Source organism: Belonocnema kinseyi, chromosome 7 (genome assembly GCF_010883055.1).
Source record: "Belonocnema kinseyi isolate 2016_QV_RU_SX_M_011 chromosome 7, B_treatae_v1, whole genome shotgun sequence".
In the NCBI taxonomy this organism is placed as follows: domain Eukaryota; kingdom Metazoa; phylum Arthropoda; class Insecta; order Hymenoptera; family Cynipidae; genus Belonocnema; species Belonocnema kinseyi.
The window spans coordinates 99,542,300-99,559,562 of record NC_046663.1 but is presented as its reverse complement, the minus strand read 5'-3'; the positions used below and the strand labels follow the sequence as shown (position 1 = coordinate 99,559,562).

General features: G+C 28.5%; 1 protein-coding gene across 1 annotated transcript; it reads left to right on the top strand.

Moving 5' to 3' along the window:
* The first annotated feature begins 1,101 nt into the window (after window positions 1-1,101).
* Window positions 1,102-17,015, top strand: LOC117177408 (palmitoyltransferase ZDHHC3). Its single transcript, XM_033368073.1, has 6 exons — window positions 1,102-1,307; window positions 1,631-1,810; window positions 1,890-2,075; window positions 2,144-2,365; window positions 9,773-9,985; window positions 16,641-17,015. The coding sequence occupies exons 2-6, from the start codon at window positions 1,730-1,732 to the stop codon at window positions 16,797-16,799; spliced, it is 861 nt and encodes a 286-aa protein (XP_033223964.1). The 5' UTR covers window positions 1,102-1,307; window positions 1,631-1,729; the 3' UTR covers window positions 16,800-17,015.
* Window positions 17,016-17,263: the final 248 nt, after the last annotated feature.

Genomic DNA, 17,263 nt, shown 5'->3' with positions numbered 1-17,263 from the left:
AATATAAGGAATTAATAATGATTGAAGCTTCCTAAATTAAACGTATCAATCTAATATCTAGAAACGGAAGAAAGATATTATATATTTGTAATAAACTCGCGATACGCATATTCCGAGGAATGGTCCTATATTGTGAAAAATTATACCTGGAAAAAACCTGTACTTTTAAGGAATTTTTGTTTTCCAGGATTTGAGTATGACACCCTGTTTTAAGTTTTAAGCATGCACAATTTCGATTTACTATTGAGAGTGCTTTTTTATTAGACAATTTTGAATGAAAACTTTCAAAATTGTGCGATTTGAAATTGGTAGCTATCAATATAGAATAATTAAAGCTTGACACGAATGAGAATTTAAAATTCGAAAACTGATTTCCTAAACAATTTGTATAATTTTGAATTGGGTTCGAAATCACATTATTTGAAACAAAAAATATTAGAATTTAAGTTTAGAATAAAACATTCCAAATTGCACTATTTCAAATTGAAAAAAAATAAAACCACTTAAATAGGATATTTCAGATTGAAAACTAATGAATTATAAAAATTAAATCTCATGTTAGTAGCGTTTGAAATTAAATAATTTTTATTTGAATTCTTTAGCATTATACAATTTCATTTCAATTTGAAAGCCATTTTTCAATTTATTCAAAATTCAACAAATGAGAGTTTAAACCGTTCCAGATTGAATATGTAATTTTAAATTTAACATCTCAATAGTTAAGACATTTTAAATTTCAAGCGAAATTAAGTCATGTTAAATGAAACCTACAAAATTCTCTTTTGAAGTTAAAGTCGTCAAAAATATAATAGTTTAAAAAAATGTAACAACAAATTAAATGATTTTGGATTCAAATAAAAAATTTTAGAAACTTTTTGAAATTTGATTAAATTAATGAAAGTTGTTGTAATAAAAATTTTATCTTTAATAAAAATTGTAGTTTACATAAAATGTCTACTTTTAAACATAATAAAGATTTGAATATTACTAGTTAAAATAATAATTGCAATGTGAACAAAATATTTGAAATATGCAACCATGATTTTTAATCCCTTATTAGAAGCTCAGAGGGTTGCGTGTGTGTAGGGGCGTGATAGCCGATCCCGTTTTGATGCCACATTTCAATGGATGTTGACGAGACGATGTTGACATGTCACAAAACTTAGATAACATTCGCGATAATTAGAGCTTCGTGCTTTTGTAAAGGCCATTAAAAATAGTCATTACCAATAATGTATTGTGAACACAAGGTGGTTTTTGGATTAAGACCTGAAGTAGTGCTAAGTTAATAAACTCCAACTTTTGAGGTTAGAATTTTCATTATTATGATTTGCATGTTTGATAAATCTTGATAATTAGACATATCGCTCATTCCGAAAGAAAATAACTTTTCGGCTTAATTTTGATGTATTAGTTGATTTTACTTAATGCAAACTCATTGATATTTTAGTTGCTTAATTCTCAAATGTTTGAAATGTCAGGTTGTGAGTTTCTAGATTTCTTAAATTTGCAAGATCACTAAATTTGGTTAATTGTATTTATAAATTAATTTTTAAATCTAAAAGTCGTTAAAAAAAGATTTGAATATTTCCAAAAAGTGTGTAATCTGACTTTTTGTGTGATGTTTCAGATCAGAGAGGCATTTTGTGGTGATAATGAAACTAGTACCGTTAAATTACCCTGAATTAAAATATAAGTTATCGTAAAGAACGGTGAAAATTACAAAATAATGGACTACGAATATATGCCCTTTCATAGGGAAAAGGACATCCATAATCGATGCTGTGGAGGAAAATTTTGGTGCATTAAGGTTTGGGTGACGAATTAGTAATAACCACTTTACTAGAGAAGAAAATTCTTTAATTAATGAATATGAACTATTTTTGTAGGATATATGTGGAATCATTTGTGCAGTACTTACATGGCTGTTGATAATATATGCCGAATTTGTAGTTATGGCAGTTATTTTAATCCCTACTATAAATACCTTTTATTCAAGTTTCAACATGGCTATATTTCAAGGCTTGGCTTTTCTAGCCTTTACCTCGCATCTGAGAACAATGTTTACTGATCCAGTAAGAAAACTTTAATTTATTTCAAATTCATTTTATTAATTTTAATTCTACAATTGAAATTAATACAGGGAGCAGTTCCAAAGGGGAATGCAACGAAAGAGATGATTCAACAAATGGGATTCCGGGAAGGCCAAGTAATTTTTAAGTGTCCAAAGTGCTGTTCGATCAAACCTGATAGAGCGCATCACTGCTCTGTTTGCCAAAGATGTATTAGAAAAATGGATCATCACTGTCCGTGGGTCAACAACTGTGTAGGAGAAAACAACCAAAAATACTTTGTTCTTTTTACGGTAAATATTTATCCATTGAAATTCTAATGTTAAAAGAGTTGCCGAGAAATGTATCTTTCTCAAGGACGGATAGAGAATATTTTTTGGAAGGGGGGAATTGTGAATTTGTGTATGTATGAGGTAGGGGGTTGAGAGATTCACCCAGTGATTTAAAATAACTTTACATGAATTGCCATGCATAAATTACCTAAAGGCTTTACGGGCGGAGGGTTCTATGTTGTCTTGAATGGGTTAATTTTTTTGGTTAAAAATGTATGTATTTCGATTGATAATGAACCTACAGCAAATAATCCTTAATTAAAAATACTGACGTATGTAAAATAATTAATGGCAAAGTGGCCGCTAGACCGGAAAATGACCTGGAATTTTTTGAGACCGGGAAAACCCGGGAAATGACAGTAAATTAATTTTTTTACCGGGAATTTTACAAATTTTTAGAAGAAAAATATGTCCAAGTTCAATTTCAACAGTTTAAAAAAAAAATAATTAGTTGAATTATTATTTTTTTCAAATATATTAATTATTCAGTTTACAAGGCGTACTTCAAAAATCTTTTATTTAAAAAATTGTCCATTTTAGATGTTTATTTTTAAGCTTAAATTTTTAATTGAGAGAATCTTAAAATGATTTCTTGAGAACTTGAACAATTAAAAATTAAAAGCATTTTATGTTGACATTTTTTGATAAAAAACATTTTTATTTGATAAATTTAAAAAAATATACATTTTTTAATGGATCTGTACTTTAAGTATTAAAAATTGAACAATGATTTTACAAAACATATTTAAATCAGTACAAAATTGAAGAATATCCAGATTTCACATTCAAAATTAAACGGGTTTAATTTCAAGGTCTTAATATTAAAAAAAGTCAACTTCTGATTAAGTCTTTATAAAATATTTTCAACTTAAAAATAACTTCATGATAATATATTCGTAATTAAAGGATTTTATTCAATTTAAAATAGTGTTTCAGTCTAAAATATTTAATTTTTCACCCGTTCAATTTGAAATTTTTGAATTAAGAAAAATAATAATTACTGAAGTAAGCAATTTCAAAATGAATTGTTTGACATAGAAAGCCTGGAATCGTCAAAAATTTCGAAGAATCTTTAAACTTTGAACCTTAAAATTTTAAATCTTGTATTTGGAAAATGTTAATAAGTGAATTTTTTTAATTTTTATGCATAAATAACAATTCAACAATTATTATTTGTATAAAAAATTTGAGTAATTTTAAGAGGTAGTAAGGAGTTTTGAAAACATGTAATATTATCATGCAAATTTTAAAAAGTTCCCTTAAAAGCTTCCAGGTTCTCGTTTGACAATTTTCTAAATCTTTTAAAAACTTTTTAAATATTCTTTTAAAATAATTTTTCAAAACAAAAAATCATTTTCAATTTTCCTACGGATCTTAAAAAAATGTTTTTATTTTTTTGAAGCCTTTCACAATTCTTGAAAAGCTTTTAAATTTGGTTTAAAATCTGCAAATGTCTACATTTTGTTTTAAATTAGACTTTCATTTCAAGTTTTAAATTAATTTGGAATCTTTTCATTAATTCAAATTTCTTCTACAAATAATAAATGTTCAATTGTTATTTATACATAAAAATGCTAAGGAAGTTTTGTAAATATGCAGGATTTCCTAAACATTGTAGGAAAAATTTAATTATTGGTAAAAGATATTTAGAAGTTCTGAAATAATTTAAAAAATATTTTAAATTTGTACTAATTTAAAACTACGTCTAAATTTCTCACGACTTGGAAATAAAATTTATAAACTTTTTAAGGATATTTAAACTATTTAAAATGAAAATAATTGAACTCCTTATTTAAGAAGTGTTCAGTTAAAAAATGTCAATTTTTAATCTTTTTAGTTTAATATTCCTTAAAATAATATAATTTTGAAAATTTTTAAATTCTTTGATCGATTTCATAATTTCGAGCGTTGAAAATGATCACGTGAATTTATATTTTTGAAACTGAATTCAAATCTTTGAAATCTATAATTGATCAAAGTTAAAAATTCTAAATCTGGCAGCTTATCTGCATTTCATAAAAAAATGCAATTAAAAAGTGTAAGTACTTTCAATTTTATAACTTTAAATTATTGAGAATTTGAATACAATATTTTTGAATTAAAAAAGTTTTAAAATTCAATTTTAATGTTTCAGAATGCAACAGTTCCACTTTGAGTCCTTTCATTTGCAGCTCAGTTTTTATTACTTCAAATGGACATTTTTTTAGCACTAGTGTTCTTTTTTTTAAATTTCATTGACCGTGAAAAATGTTTGCGAACCGGGGTGTTTTTAATTACACAGGCCCAAAAAAAAAGTTGGCTGCACGAGACAAGCGACTAGGCTACCCTTATAGATTTTGAGCCGCTGAATTCAAATCTGGCCTCAGAATTTCTCCTACACGCCTCAGGTTTCCCCTAGATAAAGAAAATAAGGAAAACCCTAGGGACAACTTGCACGTTATTTTGATAATACAAGTATTCGCGAAAATAGGCACATCAATATTATATTCTCAGGTGCAACTACTTTTAGAAACTTAATTTGTACACAGAAATTCTTCATTGTTTCTTCTATTTCCTGCGTGACCAGAAATTCCCTAGGCTTTTCCCTACATTTAGCATCTAGAGACAAATTGGAACAAACCCAAAAAATGTGGGGTTCATATTTAGATTTAGCACGCAAACCTGCAAAGTATATGGCATTTTTGTTATTTTTTCCCGTACAAATCTATATAATATGAGAAAGACCTTCAATTTCCCTAGAATTACCCAAGCTAGGGGATACGAAAGGCGCACTATAGAATTTCTGTGTAAAAATTAAGTCTCTATAAGTCGCGGTAATTAAGAATATAACATCCATCTGGCTATTTTCGCATATACTGGTATTATCAAAATAACGTTTAGAATATCCCTAGGTTTTTGCCTATTTTCTGCATCTAGGGGAAAACTGAGACGTCTACGAGAAGTTCTGAGGCTAAATTTCGATTCAGCGGCTCAAAATCTATAAGGGTAGCCTAGTCACTTGTTTCGTGCACGCGAATATTTTTTATGCCCTGTGTGACCAGAAAATCCCTAGGCCTTGTCCTACTTTTGGCATCCAGGGAGAAAATGGTAAAAGCTCGAAAATTTTAGTGCCCAAATTTATATCGAGAGCGCAAAACTGCAAAGGAAATAGCATTTTTCTTATTTTTTGCTTCATCAGTCAGTATAACATGCGCAAGCACGGTGATCAAAATTCGATTTAAATGAAAAGTTCGAACACTCCACATTTTTCTGGAATTTGTGTTGATCTGGTACCTGTAGAGTGCAAAAATATGAAATTTAAAAATATGCGCTGGCCACCTTTGGAATAATCGACAAAATAAGGCGTTACAGTACAAGTAGAGGAACCCAATGTGGGACTACTATACACAAGCAGCTGCATCTTTTTACCATAAACGAATTTTTCGACGTGTGAGGGCTCATTATATAGCTGCGCATTTAGTTTATTTGTTATAAAATTATTATACATGTATAATATATATTTTCTAATACGATAATGTCATTTTTCTACTATTGTACTTGATAGCTAGCTATTGCCAAATTATTAAATACATATTAGAGACATATGTAAACGTGAAGTAAAATGTAACGTATACACAGATTTACGACTTCACGATGTAAAAAATGGTAATGTTTTCAATTTATCGAAATAAAATGTCACTGTATTTGAAATTAAATTATGAGTTATATTTCTAAGATAATTAATGCTACTTATGTCATATTATTTTCATATGTGATGACTATTATAATCACAGACAGCTTTAAACAATTTTTCTGCATAATTAGGATGAGTGTGAGATACTTTGTATTTTTTACAAGTTTCGTTGAAGTCATGATCGACAGATCCAACAGCTTGTTCACTATAAAATGCTAGTCTTCTATTCATTTTCTCACAAAATTTGGGCACATGGAAAAATATAGTATGAATTTTCGGTGTTACAGAAACGTCCAAATCCAAATAATTTTTACGAAGTTCTTCAATGCTCTTTTTATAACTCGATCTAAGAACGTTACTAAAACGATCATGGACTACAGCTTTGAAACTTTGAAGTACTTGCACGTACTTTAAACAGCCCAGGGGACACACTGCTCGCAAATTATCTAATTTCTCTAACAAAATTTCGCATGATTTACCGACAAATCCAGTCCCACCATGGGTTACTTCTTTCTGTACATGACATCTTGTTATCCAATTAGTAGTTTCGTCCTCGAATTTTGTGAGCATTTTTTTAACTATTATATTTAGAGCTTCGAGCATCAAGTGCAGTTCAGGTGGAGGCACAAGATCCAAAATTGGAATTTCTGTAGATTGGTTAATGACAGGAGGGTGGATACAATTTTTATATTTTTTGGCATCTTTTTTAACAGCTCCATTATTGCACCAGTCTTGATAAATTTGCCATGTTTTTTGTTGTTCTTTCAGGGCCACATTCATTCAAGTTTTTGTTCTCAGCATAGCACCAAGCACAAGGATAGGTACTAGCATGTGACATTATGCCTAATAAGATATTAATAAGCTTTAAATCAGAGACGATTATTCATTTTATTTCACGTTTACATATGTCTCTAACATGTATTTAATAATTTGGCAATAGCTAGCTATCAAGTACAATGTAGTAGTAGAAAAATGACATTATCGTATTAGAAAATATGTATTATACATGTATAATAATTTTATAACGAATAAACTAAATCGAAAAATTCGTTCATGGTAAAAAGATGCAGCTGCTTGTGTATAGTAGTCCCACATTGGGTTCCTCTACTTCTACTGTAACGCCTTACTTTGTCGATTATTCCAAAGGTGGCCAGCGAATTTGTTTGAATTTCATATTTTTGTACTCTATAGGTACCAGATCAACACAAATTGCAGAAAAATGTGGAGTGTTCGAATTTTTCATTTAAATCGAATTTTGATCAGTGTGCAAGACATTCAATTTCCGTAGATTTATCGTAGCTAAGGGAAACGGTAAGCACACTGGAGAAATTGTGTGTATAAATTCGATCTTAAGGAGTCGCAAGACATAAGAATATGACACCGGTACGTTTATTTTTCTGTATACTTGTATTATCAAACTAATGTCCAGAATAGCCCTATAGTTTTCCCTCCATTTTCTTCATCTAGGGGAAAACTGAGACGTGTAGGAGAAATTCTGAGGCCATATTCGGATTCAGCGTCTCAAAATCCATATGTGTAGCCTAGTCACTTGTCTCGTGCAGACAACTTTTTTTGTGGGCCTGTGTTAATGCCTATCTACTTTTGGCTCATTATTCACTGTAGGATGGTCTTCCCTACTTTATTAAAAATGTATTTTTTTGGTTGAAGATTCATAATTTTCGTTGAAAATTCAACATTTTAGTTTAAAATATATTTTTGGTTTGAAAATTAAATTTTTTTGCACAAAAAGTCATATTTTTTACTTGAAACTTTAACTATTTTCTAAGAAATTCAACTTTTTTGTTCAAAATTCAACTGTTTTCTGGAAAATTTAACAACTTGTTAGAAAATTCAACTGGCTTTGTAAAAAAATTAGTTTTTAAACATTAATTTATTTTAATGAAAATTTAACTATTTCATTTTTGGTTAAAAAGTTATCTTTCTTAGTCTGAAATTTCGGCTTTTTTGTTCAAAATTAATCTTTTTTGGTAAAAAAAGTCACCTCATTGGTTGACAATTTAACCATTAGGTTAAAATTGATGTATTCTGTTGAAAATTCATCTTTTCTAGTAGAAAATTAATTTTCTTGGATGAAAATTCAACTGTTTTGTAGAAAGCTCGTATTTTTCAGTTGAAAATTCTACATACTAGATAAAAAAAATTTCTGTGGGTCGAATTAATTTCAAATCGGACAGGCTAAAGCCACATAATGATTAGTTACACAGTTATGAGTATTTTAATTTTATAAATTGAAAACGCGAACTGAGGAAAATAGATCCAACATTTTTTTCTGATTCTAATAGAATTTTTTGTCTTCTTTTGAAATGTGTTAGAGAATTTCGAAAAAGTACAAATTTAATTTTTACTTATATAACGAGAACATTCCATGATATTCTGTCATGTCTTATATTTTTTTCCAAAACGACGCATGACACAAAAAAAGTCAAAGGAAAAAATTATTTTGCTAATAAAGTTCTAGAAAAATTTGTTTTTAATTTTATGCTATCATAAAAAACGAAAAAGAAGATAATTTAACAGTTTCAATCAATTTTACATCAAACTATTTTCCTTTGATGTCGTTTAAACAAAAATCGATACTCCTAATTTTTTCAAACTTCCTTTTTTATTCTTTTTCCAAGACGTTGTTAAAACAGTGAAATCGAATCCTTAAGGATTTATTATCATACCATAAAATTATATTCTTGAGAAAAAAATCAATCTTAAAGTATTTTATACATGCTTTTACAAAAATCTTGAAAATAACGCAAAATAGGCCAAGACACATTTTTCTAAAACTTTTGTGGAGCAGAAATTTTGTTACTTTGACTTTTTATTGTATCTTGTTTCGTTTTGCAAAGAAACGTGAATTTTTGTTTTTCAGATAAAAAAATTCTTTTCATTTCGTCAATTTTTAACATTTTTGAAATTTTCCAATGTATTTCGCAAGAAGACCAAAAACACTATCAGAATCAGAAAGAAAAAATGTAAATACCTGTATTAAATTACAAAGTATCATACTTTTAACAAAAGTTTTGACCATTTTTTTATAATTCGCGTTTAACATTTTTTTAATTCAAATACATTGTCAATTTTTTTTCTCCGTAAATCGGTAACATACGTGTCTTTTCATTCCCTCAGAAAAATAAGATATTCAAGTAGAAAATGATTCTGTCACTTGTTCATGAAGTTCCTCTCGATTTGTAATAAAATCCTTTCTTAGTAGAGAATTAAGTTTTTTGTTGAAAATCTAACTGCTTTCGGAAATATTTTCGACTGAGAATTAATTTTTTTGTTTGTTTGAATTCAGAACTACTTTGGAAATTCATAAGAAACAGAATTTTATTCATTTTTGTATGTCCCCTAAATAAACCCTAACAAATGGGGAGACGGGGTTTTAAATTTCAGAAAAAACTATGTAATTTATGCACGGTTCCTTTAGGATCAAAAATGGCACAAGAAGAAAATTTTCGAATTTCTTGAACTTCGTCATTTATTTCAGTCAGTCAAGTTTCGTACTAAAAATAAGGTGTGATAATTAGGAAGCTCAAATTTCTCAAAGAAAGTAAGAAGCTTTAAGTATTTTATGTACCTGAATTTGCAAATTTTTTATTTGGTTTCTTAAATCTAAGAGACCTCTCTCTGGATTCTACCTTGATCTTGGTCGTGCATTTAGATAATCATGAAATTACTTTCAGTTTTACATCGCGGGAATCTCGCTACAGTCGTTGGTTCTTTGCATTCATCAATTTACGACCTGCGTGAGACAAGAATGGAGAGAATGTTCAACATTCAGTCCTCCAGCGACAGTGGTGCTCCTGTTGTTCTTGACAATTGAAGCACTATTGTTTGCGATTTTTACTGCCGTTATGTTGGGAACCCAATTGCAGGCCATTTGGAATGACGAGACGGTATTTATAAACACAATCATACAATTCCCTTTTTGTTTATTGGTTATTTAACTGATTTTGAAGTTCCGATGGATTGAATAACCAAGTTGAAAAAAAAAGAAAAATTGGCCCTGAATTAGGGCATGGCGTTTAAATCCTTTGAACAAATGCCAATCCGTCATTTGGCCAAACGTTTAAGCGATTAACCATGTAAAGTGAGTCACAAAATCGATTCTTGGCTGATCAAACTACATGTAGTTCACGCATCTCGTACGAAAAAGGCCTTTCTTTTTGAAAAAAAGAAATTGAGGGGTCCTGATGAAAATTCCATATTTTATGGACATGACTACGACGCGTCCCGGAAATATGTTTGAAAAAAATTTCAAAAAATCGTGATTGCGTAGACTGACTCGCCACATTACAGTTTAGGGGAAAATATTATATAGCAAAATTGAACTAGAGTAAATTCTTATAAATTCTCACAAATAAAGGCCCGAAAAGAGGCTCAAAATCCCGATTTTGATGTTTGTATCAGTATTCTGGAACCCCTTAATTTTACGAAGAAACTTTTTGAATGTTAATTGAAGTGGACGCAATTTCGAGTAATTCTGGAGAAAAAAAATATTCACCTACTCCCAATAGGTCATAAGTTATGGCTTCCTAAAGTTGAATACTCTTGACCTATTTTTCAGGGCAAATAACTTGTGTTTAGTTTTTTAAAGATACTTTCGTTTGTGGATAAATCTACGTTAATGAGGCGAGAGAAAAAGTTGTAGCGTAGAAAATTATGCGTAAATATAAAAAAAAATCTTCCAGCCTTCATAGGTCAAAAGTGATGACTCTTAAAAAAATTGTTGGCGGCATATGTATGCATCTATAGTTCATTAGAAATATGCTTTTTTCTCGTTAAAACACAATATTTTCAAACCATTATTTGCATTATATTTTTTACAATATCAACTGTGTGCATATTTTATGTATTCTCTCTGTGAAAATTACTTCCAGAATATCTGTTATCGAAAGTGAATGAAGAAAAAATCATAAATTAACTGTTTTTACACTGTTTACGCAAGAATGTGTAGACAAATTAATTAAGCAGTTATGCAATCATTTAAAAAACTAATCAAATATTGGGTCTGTGCAAAAATAATGCAACTTTGTTCAATTTTAATCAGGACCCCAACCGTTTTAGCAAAACACGCGCATTACCTACTTAGTACGGTGAAAAAGTACCATATGCTTGGACTAATTCTATTAAATCCACCACGTATCGCCAACATTCTGTCAAACTCGATAAATTACATATGTCTGAAATTTGAGAATAACATTTTTTTTTTTATTCAAAAAAAAATTTTTAAATGGTTAAATTTTGGTTTTAACGTCAAAATTTAAGAAGGAAAATACAATTTTTTAGGTCAACGATGCAGGTAATTTTAAACTTTAATTGATATTTTTATTAACTGTATTATGGGTATCAAATTAATATTAAAAAAAAAATAAAGTAAAAAAATTAATTTTATTTTTAAGATTTTAAATATATGTTGCTTAATAATTAAAATATATTTAAATTTAAAATGTTAAAGAAGGATATTTTAGGTTATATACACAATATTCGTTAAAGTTGAATACTCAATAAATATTTAAATGTTTAATTAGATAAAATAAAAAATTCCTACCTTTGTAAATTACTTTAAAAAATAAGAAAAAAATTATTATATACATTTCAAAATAAAATACATGTTTAAAGAATTGAAATTTAAGAAATTTAAATGTGATTAAAATCAAATTTAAAATCCTATTTAACGTCCAATAATTAAGTTAATGTGAAGAATTCTTGAAAATAATACCAATAATCGAACGACCAAATTTGTATGAGCAACTGTCCAAATTTGGTCCTTGAATTCTTGGTATGATTTCCAGGAATTCTTTATATTAAAGAATTCAAATATGTGACTATTTAACATATAACTAATTACTTTATTACTATTAATATTATTATTATTATTATGTTATTTATAGTATACAAGTATTGCTCTTTCTAATACATGCATTAAAAAATTTAATTAATAAGCGTTGAATTTTTAAGATCTCTTTTGATGGCCAGGAGATCTTAAAAAGGTTTTCTATGAATTGGTAGTATATGTAACACAATCAGTAATATATAAGTAATGTCTTTCGATTGAATCAAAATTTTTTTTAGATTTAACGCTTATGTTACGTAATTTTTCCAAATATTTTCAGCCATGTTTTGTTAAATACAATAGTTACATTCGCTATTTTTTTTTAAATTTTGAATATGAAACTTTTCATTCTAAAAAGTAGTAAAAATACGAGTATAATTGAAAAAAGTTTTATTTTTATTTGAAAAAGAAAAATCTATACCGTTTTCAAAGTTGATTTTTGTCGCGCCATTACATCGCATAGATGTTACGTCACACTATTTCAATATTTTCTAAACGAGCTGGAGGTTCATGCTTCTACTTTAAAAAAAGGAAGAAAATGGAAATAAATGCTAAAACTGGTGTTCTGTGTCTAAATCTACAAATCCCAGTGTCAAAAATCCCGAACAAATATTTGTATGCATATACAATGATGAGGAACGAATTACCAAAATTATTAGAAGCTATTAAAATGAAAATCAAGACAATTTAAACAATATGGAACATACAACACAGGAAATAATACACTCTTTTAAAATAAACACATATGAAAAGCTGTGTCGCCTAGTGAAAAATAGTCATCGAAACCTTAATTTAAATTTTTTTTCTTAACTCCTTAAAATATGATAAAACCTCTGAAAATGTCGTGAATTAACATAAAATTTGATCATTTTAGTTAAAATTACCTAAAATATTCGAAGACTTATGAAATCCTTTAAGGTGCTGGGAAATTAATTTAAAAACTTTGCTCCAAGCTTTTAAAATCACAATTTACTGAAATCCCCCGAAATTGGATAAAGTACGTTAAAATTATTTAAAAACCCCTAGAATCTTTTAAAATATGTGAAATTTGTTCAAATTCCTTACAAATCCTTAAAAATATTTGTAAATCTTGAAAATCCTCTGAAATCCCTTTGAATCTTATCAAATATCTCAGCTTAACCCGTTGAACCTAAAATACGTTGAATAGTTTTGTGGATAGTATTAATTTCAAAAATAAAAAATAAACTTTTTCAATATTTTGTACAGAATGATGGGGAAAAAAGTATTTAATTTTACCTGTATGAAGTCGTCACATTATTATTGCAGCTCTCTGAGTACTAATGCGGATAGTAAAGGAAACTAATTTTATAGAAAAAAGTTTAATTTTTTACCAAATAGTTAAATTTTCAACCAATTAGTTTAATTTTCAGTTAAAGAGTTAATTTTTAACAAAAAAGTCGAATTTTCAACTAAATCTATGAATCTTCAACCAAGAAAGTGAATTTTCAAGAAAGTAGTTAAAATTTCAGCAAGAGTTGAATTTTCAACCTAAAGAGATTTATCATTTCATCATAAAAAAATTTTTATTTAAAATAATAACATAGTTGGTTTAACAAATTAAAAACGAATTGCCGATAAATAACGTAAATATTCAACCAAATAATTAAATTTGTCATCAAATTGTTAAATTTTCGACACGAAAATGCGAATATTCTACAAAAAAGTGTCATATTCAACCTGAAAGAAAACCTGCAGAAAAAGATGAATTTTAAAACCGTAAATATGTTAATTTTCCATGGCACACTTTTCTATTTCAGACTTTACACTGTTAAATTCCGATTACACATAAGTTTAATACATGCCAAATTTTCTGACACAATATTAATATTTTTTGGAATTTTGGACATTATTTACACTGTTTTTGATGTCGGAAGTGAGTCATTGATATTCTTCAAGTCCGAAATATAATAAACAAAACCTTTTTACGTTCATATAACCTGATATAACATTCTTTAACACAAGTCAATTTGACAAAATGTTGATGGCACGTCCCTGCTGGATGTAGAAAGATAGAATTCTTATTTTTTGCATAATTTAGAATCTTTAGACCGAATCCATTTCAATTTAGGCAGGTTCTAAATTTGAAGTCGCAGAATATCTCGAAGGGAAAATATGTTGGTTTTGAGAGGAAATTAGGCGATAAGTATTTTTGTAAAATGATTTGATGAAACAAATCAATCCTTTCTTCGACCGTTGATATTTATTGATTTCAAATCGTAGATTTCAAATTATTTATGTCTTACGGTCCAATCGTAAATCGAAAAAATAAATATGGGTCAAAAAAACATGTTCTTCGAAACCCAGATATTTATTTAATAGAAAAAACTCCTTTCAAAACTTCCTGACGTTTCGGTACACATGCGTACCTTTTTCAAAGGTTCTTAAACCTGAGTTGATGATAGTTTAAAATAGTCAAACAGATCAATTTTCAGTCAAAAAAAAGGAAACATTTCAGTCAATTGTTTTAAGAAAATTAATTAAAATTTAGTCGTTTTTTGAAGTCTCAAAAAATTTTTTCGAGACTTCAATCGATTACAACTACATTTTTTTAAAAATTGTACGAGAAAACAAAATTGGCGTAGGTTAGGACGGACGAACAGAAATTGACATTGAAATTGTCCGTCCTAACCTACGCCAATTTTGTTTTCTCGTACAATTTTAAAAAAATGTAGTTGTAATCGATTGAAGTCTCGAAAAAATTTTTTGAGACTTCAAAAAATGACTAAATTTTAATTAATTTTCTTAAATCAATTGACTGAAATGTTTCCTTTTTTTTGACTGAAAATTGATCTGTTTGACTATTTTAAACTATCATCAACTCAGGTTTAAGAACCTTTGAAAAAGGTACGCATGTGTACCGAAACGTCAGGAAGTTTTGAAAGGAGTTTTTTCTATTAAATAAATATCTGAGTTTCGAAGAACATGTTTTTTTGACTCATATTTATTTTTTCGATTTACGATTGGACCGTAAGACATAAATAATTTGAAATCTACGATTTGAAATCAATAAGTATTTTTGCGATTTATATTTGAGAATACCTTGGTAAGAAAATTGGTCAAAGCTTTCTAAAATCTTAATTAAACATATTAATTGAATCCCTAGAAACTAAAAAAAAAACATTATTTATAATAAACTCGCGAAGCTCTGTTCATTAGGGTGGTCCAAAAATGAATTGCAAATTTTTATTCACTCTAGAATACAATACACTTCCCCAAAAGTTTAAATTTCCAGAGAAAGAAAATCTGTAATTTTTTTCGAAATTCAAATATGTGAATATGAATATATGAATATTACAGGGTTTCATTGAAATATGCCAAGTTTTTTTTAGAGATTTAGGACTGCCTACGAAAAAAAAGCATACTAATAACTTATTTCTAACCCACCCACCCACAACCTTCCCTCATCGCCTCAAATAAGACCCAAAAATAAGAAAACTACATTTTCACGTATTATTGTTACTTTTTAGTCATTTCCGTCGTCTTTTTCATATAAATAATTACTAATGGACAATTTGAATTTCATAAAATTGAGCTAGAGATTGAATAATTACATAATTTTCATACATTTTTTCTAATGCTTAACTTTCTATTTATTCAAAAAAAATTTATTTGCTCAAGCAGTTATTTTTCGATAACTAAAAAAATAAAATAAAGTAGAAGACCTACAATTAATTCCGATTTTAAATGTATCCTTGGAAAAGCAATTATTTCAACAACTTATATTTGTTTAAACAATTAAAAAGTTCTAAATTTATTCTTTCTGTACACTACACAGTCAGAAACATAATTGTATGTGTTCTATTTTATATCATTTTTTTAGGTATCGAAAAAAACTGCTTGAGCAAATAAAGATTGTTTAAACAAATAGAAATGTATTAAACATTAAAAGAAAGGTCTCAAAATTATTCAATTATTATTCAACAAAACGAAGCACAGGATTCTAATTTAAAAATAAAGTTGGTGTCTGCCTCAATTTTTAGTAATTTTGAAAATAGACAATAAATAATTATTTAAACAATTACATAATGTTTTTAGAAAAATTTACTACTCCAATGACAAACAATTACATTTCAATGAAAAGATACGATTATTTTTTTCATTGCTAAAAAGTAACAATAATGCGTAAAAATGTAGTTTTTCTATTTTGGGTCCTATTTGGGGCTCTGCGGGGAGGGTGCGAGTGGGTTGGAAATGAAAGTTATTAGTATGGTTTTATTTCGTAGACACTCCTCTTAAATCCCTTAAAAACTTGGCACGTTTTGATGAAACCCTGAAACATGATTTCAATTTTTCGAAAATTCAAAATTTCCCCATGTTGATTAAATGGGATTTTGAAGCGCCCGGTGGCACGTGTTAATATTCGAATTTCGAAAAAAATTTTGAATTTTCTTTCCCCGGAAATGGAAACTTTGGGGAGAGGGACCACCTTGCAGCAAATGCAAAATATTCGAATGGCTTTGTACGTTGAACACTTATACCTGGAAAAAAACTTTAGATGCCTGAAATAAACCTTAAATTGTCAGGGCGTTTTTTCCAGGATTTGAGTAGACACCCTGCAATTGAATATCGTTTGGCCTGTCAAGAATCGTTTTTGTTGTCTTTGCATGGCCGATTGGCATTTTTTAAATAACCCCTCGTGAAATATCATTCTACGATATTTCTTCTTCTTCTTATTTTCCTATTGCTTGCTCTAGGGGATTGAACAATTGAAAAAAGAGGAAGCTCGGTGGGTTCGCAACAGCAGATGGAAATCGATACAAGCCGTTTTCGGAAGATTTTCCGTCGCCTGGTTCTCACCTTTCACCTCACCGCCAAACAAGTCGAAACTAGATGCGTATTTATACTCGGTTTAAATTATTAATTTAATTCTTCATTCATGAATCGATGGAACAAGTGTGCTAAATTAAAATCCACATGATACACAAATAATGTGTGGATTTTATAGGTAGGATAAATGTGCAATCGTGAATATTGAATGCGTAATCATTAATTTATACCTTGGCCAAGTCGCAAGGGTCAAGTATTTCAAAGATACTTGTATATTAGATCGAAATAGTTAATTATTTCTTCAAGACTGCTCCTGAATCGAAGAGGTTTTGATAATTTTAAGTTACTCATGCCTTCTTTTAAGGAGGATAAACTTTTGTTGCTTTCAAGTTAGGGGTAGAAAAGTACAAAATATTGTACAATTTTCAGGGACATTGAATAATTTTCAGGAATTTTATAGTTTTATATACCGAATTTATCAAATTCAAATGACAAGTTTGAAGTTCGATGACTTTTTTGGTAAACTCGTGAAAGACTTAAGATGGATTGG